The sequence below is a fragment of the Egretta garzetta genome, unplaced genomic scaffold (assembly GCF_000687185.1).
Source record: "Egretta garzetta isolate BGI_Z169 unplaced genomic scaffold, ASM68718v1 scaffold143, whole genome shotgun sequence".
Lineage (NCBI taxonomy): Eukaryota > Metazoa > Chordata > Aves > Pelecaniformes > Ardeidae > Egretta > Egretta garzetta.
Genome location: NW_009259310.1, coordinates 2,985,536 through 2,995,938, shown reverse-complemented (window position 1 = coordinate 2,995,938; position 10,403 = coordinate 2,985,536). Strand labels below are relative to the sequence as shown.

Genomic DNA, 10,403 nt, shown 5'->3' with positions numbered 1-10,403 from the left:
CTGTGTGCCCTGGCAGGGCAGGCACAGCCCAGACCCCCGCTCCGATGCCATGTGATGGCGCTGCCTGGCAGCGAGGTTGGTCCTGCTGTGTCTCTGTCCCTTCGAGAGGAGAGGCGGGAGGGTTTGCTTCTCATCTTGAAGAGCGAATGTGCGAGCAGATCCAGACAGGCATCCCAAAAGCCCTCCAGGGAGGGGGGGGACACACGACATCAGACACAGGGGGATGCTGCAGAAAGGTGGGTGGGAAAACACAGTCCCCCCCTTCTCCTTCTCCTGAGGAGCTGGAAACCATTAGAGACAAGCAGCCAGCCTGGCGTCACTTCCCAGGTAGAAATATTGATCTACAGCTGGGTTTGTCCATCCTCACGGCTCGCTTGGAGCATGCGCTGCAGGATACAGCACTCTAAACACGGTGCCTTGTTTCCGTGGCTCCTCAAGTGCTGCTGTGCTCGGCTCCCAGGAGCTGGCGAGGGTCGGGGCTGGGCAGCAGAGCAGGGCAGGCTCTGGGAGGCAGAGAGCCCGGCAGGGGTGGGAGATGAGCATCATCAGCTCATGAGAGAGATCTATGAGCCCTGAGCTCTCAAAATACCTGCGAAGGGTGCTGACCTGGAGCAGGGGAGCGGCGGGAGCCCTGCAAAGAGGCTGGGGCAGAGGCAGCTGGAGAGGGCTCCCCTCGGACCTGCAGGAAATCCCCTGCCTAAAGCTGCCCTCTCCTCACATCGCTGTGCCCACCGGCTAATCTTGGGGGCCCAGGCAGAGGGGTCTGGAGCAGCCAGGTCAAAGCTCTGTTGGTGCCAAGTGCTGCGGTGCTGTGGGGGGACCTGCGACCCCGAGGGTGGGGGGCTTTGAGCAAAGCTCCCCGTGGCCGAGCAGCGCGGAGGGGGATGCTGTTAGAGGGCTCCCTGAGCCCGCCCTAGCTCCCACCGCCCCAACGAGCGAGGAAATACCAGTGCTGCTGCCAGGTGGGCTTTGGGCTGGGGACAGCCCAGTGCCTTCAGCCCGCGGGAGGAGGAAGAGGCAGTACAGAGTGGCAGAGATGCCTGGGGTACTGGAGGGGAACTGGGATTAGGCAGTGGAAGAGGGGGATCCTGCAAACCTGCGGTGCCTGCACCAGTGGCACTGCAGTGCATGGCTTTTGGGCAGGCACCAAGGAATGCTGCCTGTCACCCCGGCTCAGGAGCAGGCAGGAGTGCTCAGCCCAGGCAGGGCTGGAGCAAGGCAGCACTGCCCACGCTGCCTGCACCCCTCAGGGCTGGCCCTTTCCCCATGCCACACACCTCACCGCGTGACATTGGGCATGGGGACAGGGATGTCCCACCGCGCGACACTCCGGACCGGCCACAGCACTTACATCAGGTCCCTGGGGCCCCGCTGCTCCACGGGGTCCAGGAAAGCCCTGCAAGCCAACCTGGCCTCGAATCCCTGGGGGCCCTTTGGCTCCTTGTGTTCCGCGTAGACCCTTGGAGGAATAAGACACAGCACGTCACAGCAGGTCTTGCAAACAGGAGGGACGGCCAGGGCCTGGGGCTCCCCCACCCATGGGCAGGAGCCCCCCGGAGAGCCCATCACTTGCTGCCCTGGCTCTCTGCACACACAGCCTTCGGCATGAGGCCGCTCGGGGTGAACACCCCAGGAACCCTCCTTCGAGAGCATCACCCACAGGGCAATATGACATTTTTAAACAGCCGAAGCAAGGTGGAGCAGGGAAGGATGGATCAGGGACGACAGCCTGGTGGGATCAAGCACAGCCCGAGCTACCCAGCTCCCACAGCCCCCAAAAGCAAATGCCCCTGGATCCCTGGACATCCACAGAAACCCATCCACCAGCTGGAAAATGGCACATCTGAACAAAAAAAAAAAAAAAAAAAAAAAAAAAAAGAGAAAGAAGCTTGAGAAATCCCCCCCCCAAGCCTAGGTACACGGTACCTTGTCTCCTTTGGCTCCCAGCTCTCCTTTGGCTCCACCCGGACCTCGACAGCCCTGCAAGAGCAGCAGAGGCAGAAGGGACACTCACGCAACCACGTTATGCCACTCCTTGCAACCAAAGCATGCTCTGAGCCGATTTTGGCATCAAAAAGTTAGTTTTGCTTGATTTAGATCGGGGCTTTCCTCCTGATGGGCCTTTCAGAGCTGGGAGCAGGTACAAGCTGGATTAGCTCCTCATGGCCGGGGGGACTCCAGAGCTTCTGGGTTCATTCCCCACCAAAGCATTAGTGCCCCCAGCCACCCGTGCCAATGCCACCCTCAGCTCCCTGGCGGGTAGGACGCCTGCAGCATCCCAGCCTCACCATCCTGGTACTAGCACAACGACGAGGAGCACCCTGTCCTCGTTCCGTAACACAGGCTGAAGCATTCCCACTTCCCTCCTGCCTCCCCAGTGCAGACAATATCCCAGGACACGCTGCTGTGTCCGAAAGCTCCTCTCATTACAGCAGGGCGAGCCCAAGTGCAGCTCTGCCCTCCCCAACAACTGCAGTTGCCAACCCTACTCAAACATCAAGTCCAAACCCAGGCAACGAACACAGAGCTGGTGCTCTGGGCTGCTCTCCTGCACCCCAAGCAGGGGTGGCATGGGTGCCATCACTTACCCGCTCCCCTTGGGTGCCTTTTGAACCTGGCAGGCCAATAAACCCCTTCAGAGAGAGAGAGAGAGAGAGAGCAAGTTAAAAAGAAAACACAAAGGAAAATATTGCATGCACTTACGGAGGCTGACAACCCGCCTGTGCTACAGGGATGGGAAGATGCTGATAAATGGGAGAGACCACTTTAGCTCTGCAGAGTTGCTGATGCCATGGTGGGATTTGCTCCCCAGCAGGGACCAGGGGATGCACGTGCCCTCCACAGGCTGCCCCCACCCACACAGCAGCCCCCAGCATGAGGACGAGATCCTTGTTGGACTCCAAAATGTACCACCCACATCCCACCCCGCATCCCTCGTCCCTTTTGCAAGCACCAGTTTTCAGCTCTGCATGTTGGGGTTTCAGCACAGGAGAAGCAAATGCCCCAAGGGCCATGCTCAGCTGGGACACCGTGGGCCAGGCAGGAGGAAGGCCAGGCTGCCCTGGCCTCCCTACCCTTTGGAAAGGGCAGCTCAGCACCCAAATCCCTCGGGAAAATGGGTGCATCTAATTGCACACCAGGGAAGGGATAGGTGGGGCTGGAGCTGGGGCATCTCTGCTGATAAATCCATAGGAAAAAAAAGAAAAAAAAAAAAAATCAAGGTCCCTGCAAGCAGCACAGTCAGAGGAGCTTTGGAGTTTGGAGATGAGGAGCATGGCCATAGGGACATGGCTGTCACCCCCACCAGCCCTTGTGCCTTCCTTGTGGGAAGCTGGGGTTGCAGGGGGGAGCAGGGCATTCCCTCGCAGTGCTTTGGGGGCTGCGAAGGGGAGGATGAGAGCACCCCGCACCCAGCCACCCGCTCCCATGGACTTACCCCAGGGCCCTCCTGTCCTGGCTGTCCCCTCAGCCCAGGGGCACCATCTGCGCCCTGTAAGAGGAGTGCTGGCATTGGCCCCCGCCGTGCTGGCATCAGCCCCTGCGTGTCCCCTCCCCAGGGCTGCCAGGGACCTCCAGGCTTCATTCGCCAGGTCTGCTGCAAACCCTGCCCTCCTCTCCCCTCTGAAGGTAGGGGCAGGGGTGCCTCGCCTCACCCCACCTCTCAGGTCCCACCAAGGAAAGCCCCCAAGCCCGGGCTTCATCCCCACCAAGGTCAAAGCAAGCCAGCAAGAAGCTCTTACGGTGTCTCCTTTGGGACCAGCGGATCCCTCCATCCCAGCTGGACCCTGGGGAAAAGCAAAGGCGGTGGGAGGTTTGGGAGAAGAGGGATGCTGCTTACCGTCCTGCTCTGCAGGTGAGACCCCAGCCCATAGGAACCCTGCCCGGCCCCCCAGGAGCTGCATGTCACACCCCAGGGACCATGTCCCCATCAGCCCACCCTTCCCTTCACCCCTCAGACCAGGGGCTGCAGCCAGCCCACGGGACACGGCCCTTCCCACCCACCCACTCCCATCGGCTCCCAGGTGGCCTTAAAGACCCACAGGGTCCAGGATTTTGTGCTCATTTGCAAAGCATGTGGGGCACAAGTCCCAGCAGCTCAGCAAGCGCATGGGGGGGGACACCCACACCCTGGAGACGTGGTGGGCTCCGAGCCAGGACAGCACCCACCTACCTGTGTGCCCCGGGGGCCAGGGGGGCCGCGTCTGCCCTGCAAGCCCTGCGGTCCCTGCAAAGCAGTGGGGGACAAGGAGTTGCTGTTAGAATCCAATCCCTGCATGCACCGTGCAAAGCCTGCGGTCCAAAACCTCTCCTGGGAAACACGGTGCTGCTGAGGAGCTCCAGGGCTCCCAGCTGGCCGGTGTGAGGGGACACACATTTTTCCCCCCCACCACCACCACTGCAAGGGGTGCAGAAAAGATTCCCAGCCCCGTCTCAGCCTCTTTGCAGATTTTGGGGTGGGTTGAGACCACAGCCCAGCAGGATGAGACCCCTCCGGGCTGGGTGACCCTGAGGACACCCTCCCGTCCTGGCACTCCTACCAGCTGTCCCAAGACACCCCATCACCACCAGGTTTGCTCATCCCTCAGTGCAGGAGCGTACCGACGTACCTTGGGGCCCTGGGGGCCAGGCAAGCCAGGAGGGCCCATTTCTCCCTGAGGAGAGAGCAGGGAAGGGATGGGGTGAGCGCAGCAGCTAGAAAATCCCGAATAGCAAAGGAGGGGAACCAGGGCAGACCCACCTGAGAGCCATTGACACCTTGGTGTCCGACGGATCCCGGCTGGCCCGGCTCTCCCTGCAACGTGAGAGTGTGCTCAGCCCCACGGCCACATGCACCACGCAGGAGGAGATGGGACGGGGCCCCCAGGCATCTCCCATGGCAGCAGAGGCAGCCCTGGGCGAGTGGGGATGCTGGGGGGGGCTTTACTGGTCTGTCTCAGTTTTAACACCACTTGTCCTTTTGCAATTTTGCCTCCACGCTACCAGGAGGCTGGATTTTAGGTGGACACATCCTTTTCAGCTGTAAATCAGCACACGGGATTGAAACCGGGCAGGACATCGTGGCTGGTCCCAGCCTGCCCATGGTGGTCCTGCCTGCTCCCGCCGCAAGCCGGGTGGCAGCAGCTCACCCAGCCCAGCCACCCCCTGTGCTTCAGCAGGGGTTTGAACCAAAAAGCTGTGACTTACCATGGGGCCGGCAGGGCCCGGGGGACCCACTGAGCCACCTTCTCCCTGGGGCAGGAGAGACAGGATGTCATTTTTCCAGCCTGTTTTGCTTTTCTCTCCTTTTAGTCTTCACATCCCAAATTCTCCCTTTTCTTTGCATCAAGCATCAGCTACTTGACATACCCTCCAACAGCTACCTGGCCAGCCCCTGCCTCCCCCGCTCCCCCCACGATGGAATCTGCTTCCATTCACCACCACCAAACTGCTTTGATTTTCCTTTTAAATCCTCTGCAAACCCTCCCCCGGCTGGGATTCCTCCCCGAGATGTGGCAGCAGTGAAGCTATCAGTGTGCTGAGAGCAGCGTGGAAAAACCCAGGTGCTGTCAGCCTGGGACTCGTCTCAGCTGAAAGTGATCACCTAAAATAAACCGCACTGCAACGTGCTCTGCAAAGGCTTGTTTCTCTTCATAGAATCATGGAATCGTTCAGGTTGGAAAAGCCCTTTAAGATCACCAAGCCCAACCGTTCCCCTAACCCTGCCATCCCACCACTAAACCCTGGCCCTAAGCACCTCCTTTGCCCAGCTTTTAATACCCCCAGGGGTAGGGACTCAACCCCTTCCCTGGGCAGCCCCTTCCAGTGCCTGACAGCCCTTGTGGGGAAGGAATTTTTCCCAATGTCCAACCGCAACCTCCCCTGGCACAACTTGAGGCCATTTCCCCTCATCCTATCTCGTCCCCCCCATGCCAAGAGCCCTGTGGAGTCTGTCATGGGGAGGACAACGAGGGCTTCATCAGCAGCCAGGAAAATGAACTGGGATGCAAATGTCCATGTGGGAGATGGAGGCAAGGGGAGGCTCCTGCCCCAACACGCAGAGAGCCAACGTGCCTGGATGCTCTGGGGTAATACCCCCATTAATGAAGAGCCACCTCCAGGAAAAAGATACAGATGGAGTTTAGGTCCAGCTCTCGGGAGGGGGGGGGAAATAAAAAAACCAAAAACCCAAGGATTTTAAGAGCAAACCACAAAGCAGTGCCCATGGCCTGCAAAGCCCAAGTCCTCCCTCCCCAGACCCATCTTTCCCATGGGGAGCAGCAGGCTCTGCGCCCCTTCGCGGAGGGCTGGTGACAGAGAAAACACAACCACTCACCTCCAGCCCCACGGGGCCTTGGAAGCCCGTCACACCCTTCGGACCTGACATCCCCTGGGGGAGAAGCCAGGAGCAGGGTGTCAGCGAGGTGCCCACCCCAAGGTGCCCACCCCAAGGTGCTCACTGCCTTCATCTCATCCCTTGCGGCAGGGTGAGGGAAAACAGAGACCACAAGGGCTTTGCCCAAAGCCAGGAGAATGTGGTCTGGAGCCAGGGATGGAACTCGGGGCCATCGCAGAGGGGTGAGCCCAGGAAAGGGGATGGAAGGAAGGAGCAATCCCGTCATGGCGGGGCACCAGATATCCCCGGCTTCCCCGTTAACTCACCTGAAGCCCAGCGGGACCTGGCAGGCCATTTTCTCCCTTCACCCCCTGGAAAAGCCAAGAGCAGCCTGAGCGATGGAGGAGAGCATGGCCTGGGGCTGGGGGGCCGTGGCAGGGAAGGAGCAACCCCCTGCCTGACCCCGGCAGGGCTGCGGAGAGCAAGGACAGACACCCTCACCTTCACTCCCTTCTCTCCTTTCTCCCCAGCTGGTCCAGGGTCACCCAAGAAACCCTGAAACAGGAACAACAAGGATGTGTGAGCCCCAGCTGGACCATCAGGAGCCAAAACATAGCTGCTGTGCCCCAAAGGACTGTCAGTGTGGTGCAGGGGGATGGGGACCCTCAAGCTTGTGCTAAATCAGGCAGCCCCAGAAGAGCCCGGCCGCTTGTCCCCAGCACAGTGCCACCCCTTTGTGGCTGCTCCGCTCCCATGTCCCAAGCTAGCATTGCACCACGCCACACGCAACAGTGACACGGACGTGGCCCAGCACCTGCTGGGCTGGGACAGGGCTCTCCCCAGCAGCACCGTACCGGGTGGCAAGGCCATGCCCATCGCCTGTGCTTTGGAGGACACCGCAGCGACCCGAGCTGCGCACAGCAGCAGCAGGGAAGGAAAAAAGAAAAGGTTCATGGGCCCATGCGAGTGGTGCAAGGCTTCACGTGTCCGCAGCTGCTGAGCGCTCAAGTGCAGAGAGGCTGAGCCCAAGGGCAAAAGATTCTCCGTCTGGATGCTGGCATGCCCCTCACAGGCAAGAGGGTACAAAGTATGGGCCAGAAAAGATATATGATAAACCAGGTGGGATTGCTGCTTCAAAAAGAAGGAAATGGGTTTCAAACACTTCACTATGATCAGACCTCAGAGGAGCCCAAAATCTCCTGGGCAGCTCTAAAAATTTTAGCTAACACTTGCCTTAAAAAGGCTGGGGGTGGGGGGGAGGGAAATAAAAAGGGTGACAAACCACTAGCATTCACTTTTTAATGGACATTTGACATCCTGGCTGACAAAGCCCTGGAACAGCCTGGAAAGGAACCGCAGTGACCTGCACTGGGGCAGCCGGGAGCACAGGGACCGGCACAGCCAGAGGCCGAGTGGGCACAGCGGCGAGGGTGGCCACCAGCTGCGTCCCGCAGGGCTGGAGGGTGGCAATAGGGCATCCCACACCATAACGGGACATCAGGCTGGCACGTGCTGGGGGGGATGTGGGTACCAGGCGCTGCTGGTGCGGTACCGGTGAAACCAGTAATGAAAAATTCTTACTGCTTGGCATTGAGCGTACGTGCTGGGGCTGGGGCTGGCACTGAGTTGTGCCCACAGCACCGAGCGGCTGAGCAAGTGAGAGCCAGCTTACCTCTTCTCCCTTCTCACCAGCCAGCCCCCGGTCACCCTGGAAGCCCTGCAGTCCCTGGGGAGAGGGAGAAAGGAGCAGAGTGAGCACCAAGGGGCTCCCAGTGCCTCCCACCCGCATCCAGCTCCAGCCCGCTCCCCGCAGTGCTGGCCCCTGCTGCCTCCTTGCCCATGGCCACCTCCGCACAGAGACCCGGGGGGCTACTGAGAGCCCCAAACCTCTCAGCATGGTCCAGCCCCTGTCACCATCCTCCAAAAGCCCCCTGAGAAACCATCCAGCCCAGGCGTGTTGCCCATATGCCCTGGGGATTGTTGCTGGGTGCCTGGAAAAGGGCAGGGACCGTCAGACCACCAAGTGACCGGTTACCCTGTCAGTCCGTAATTGCTCTCACTTCTTTCTTCCCCCACCCAGTTATTTTCTGGGAGGCTCAGATGCAGAAGAGCAGCCCAGCCCTCGTGCTCAGGCCAACCATGGCGCAGGATCTGCAGCGCTCGGGTGATCCCAGCTGCACCTTGATGCACACGTGTGATTTTCTACAGCCCTTTTTTTTGGGGGGGGGCGGGGAATGTGAACCTCAAGGCACTAATCCAGGACTGTCTGCGTTTGTAGGCTTAGGAGGAATATTTTAGTTAAAGAGGCAAGTGAACATAAAGAGCAGCAGCATTAGGAGCCCCTTGTCTCCTGCCCAGGGCTTGGGACGGCAGCTTTCCCACCCCAGCGCTGGCCATGCCCTGGTCCTGGCCATGCCCTGGTCCTGGCCATGCCCTGGCCCTGCCTGCTTGCCCATGGCTCACCTGCTCTCCCGGCAGCCCCCATGGACCAGGTTTGCCATCCAGGCCAGGGAAGCCATCTGAGCCAGGGTAACCCGCACGTCCTGGCAAACCCTGGAGCCCGGGTTCACCCTGGGGGAGAATAAAAAAAAAAAAAAAAAAAGGCAAGCATGTAAAATTAAAAAAATCCACATCATTATGAAACCAATGAATTAAACGCTGAGCTCTGCCTGCCTCGTGCTCTTGCACCAACGCCTGCCAAACATCAAGTTACTTGTAAGGAGACAGGGAGGGCTGGCAGGGGGAGAATATTCGTGCAAGCGTCAGGCACATGGATCTGCCCAGGCTCCCCCACTGAAACTGTGGGACCATCGCAACCAGCAGCCATACAGCGAGAAACAAAGTGGAAGGCAGGGAAGAAGCCACGCATGAAGAGAAGGTCAAGCGAAAGCCCTCTGGCATCTGCTTCTTGGTTCTGGGGCTTCACTCCAAGCCATTTCTGATGCCTTCCCACATGCGAGAGCCTGAGCAGATCCTCTGGACTGGGCACTGCCAGCTAAAGCTTAGGGGCAGCCTTTTTTTTTGGTACCCCTTAGCTCACTGGCAATTCTGAATTAAGGCAGGATAACTAGCAGTCTGGAACAACGAGAAGACGTTTCCCTTCAAATTGCTTTGATTGTTTGGATTTCTCAAAAATTTTGCAATATTTGGTCAAGTCCAAAAAGGTGGACATTGTGAAGTCAGAGTTTGAAGGAAGGGCAGAAAGACACAGCTGCCCCAGTTACTTCTCAAGTGAAGAATCTGGTTGCAAAAGGATAACAGTTTGTTTTGGGGAGGTTTGCTACTCCATATCCCTTCCCCAAGGGCTTCAGCGTTGCCCAGCCGGCCACACACATCCCCCATGCTCATTAGTGGCCATGGATGCTTGGGCCACCCAGCCCAAAAGCCAGTATTTTTGCCCCATTCCACCTCCAGCCCCAGCTTTGGGGAATATTTATTGTTATTTGCAATTTTGCAAGGAAGAGGCCTGGGCTGTGACGGACCTCTGGCTGTGCTCCGCGGCAGGGGAGCCTGAGCAGATGGGCCAAATGCAAAACAGACCGTGGGCAAACCCAACCCAACCCAACCCTGTGCTCAGGGGATGATGCAGGTGAATGAAATCCCCCCTCCTCTTCCTCAGCCTCCCCTGGGCAGTGGGAGCAGGGAGTGGAGACCTGCTGGAGCCTGAACGGGCATCAGCGACCTCTTGGGCCAAGGCCTAATAGAAACGTGAACCTTAACAAAAACCACCCCAGACTGGTCAAGAGCTGAGCCCAAAGCTGAGCTGAGTTCCCCTGTTGGAATGTGCAAGAGCCGGAGAGCAGGGGGCTGGGGACAGGGCTGTGGCTGTGGCACAGCCCCCCAAACCGAAGGCATCAGGCTTGCAGATGGACTGCGATGGGTGGGAAAAATTTGCTCCTTTCCATTTCTGTGCTCTTCCCCCCGCAAACTGCTGACTCCCCTCGCAGATCCTGTTTATGTGAAGGCAGAGAATAACTTTGGCATCTTTTGGTTAAGCTACGCTAACAGACTCCAGTGTTTACACTCAAACCAGCTTCACACAGCCAGTGATGTCTTCCAGATGTTGGCAGCTGGTCAAACCCCGTGCCTG

General features: G+C 58.8%; 1 protein-coding gene across 1 annotated transcript in view; it reads right to left on the bottom strand.

Moving 5' to 3' along the window:
* Window positions 1-10,403, bottom strand: part of LOC118452021 (collagen alpha-1(I) chain-like) — a 121,337-nt gene that overhangs the window by 18,998 nt on the left and 91,936 nt on the right. The window contains exons 13-26 of the mRNA XM_035891881.1: window positions 8,777-8,884; window positions 7,986-8,039; window positions 6,815-6,868; window positions 6,640-6,684; window positions 6,314-6,367; window positions 5,185-5,229; window positions 4,739-4,792; window positions 4,608-4,652; window positions 4,172-4,225; window positions 3,741-3,785; window positions 3,437-3,490; window positions 2,589-2,633; window positions 1,927-1,980; window positions 1,352-1,459 (exon numbers count right to left, since the gene is read on the bottom strand). Of these exons, the coding sequence (XP_035747774.1) occupies window positions 1,352-1,459; window positions 1,927-1,980; window positions 2,589-2,633; window positions 3,437-3,490; window positions 3,741-3,785; window positions 4,172-4,225; window positions 4,608-4,652; window positions 4,739-4,792; window positions 5,185-5,229; window positions 6,314-6,367; window positions 6,640-6,684; window positions 6,815-6,868; window positions 7,986-8,039; window positions 8,777-8,884 (819 nt within the window). The remainder of the gene's footprint in view (window positions 1-1,351; window positions 1,460-1,926; window positions 1,981-2,588; window positions 2,634-3,436; window positions 3,491-3,740; window positions 3,786-4,171; window positions 4,226-4,607; window positions 4,653-4,738; window positions 4,793-5,184; window positions 5,230-6,313; window positions 6,368-6,639; window positions 6,685-6,814; window positions 6,869-7,985; window positions 8,040-8,776; window positions 8,885-10,403) is intronic.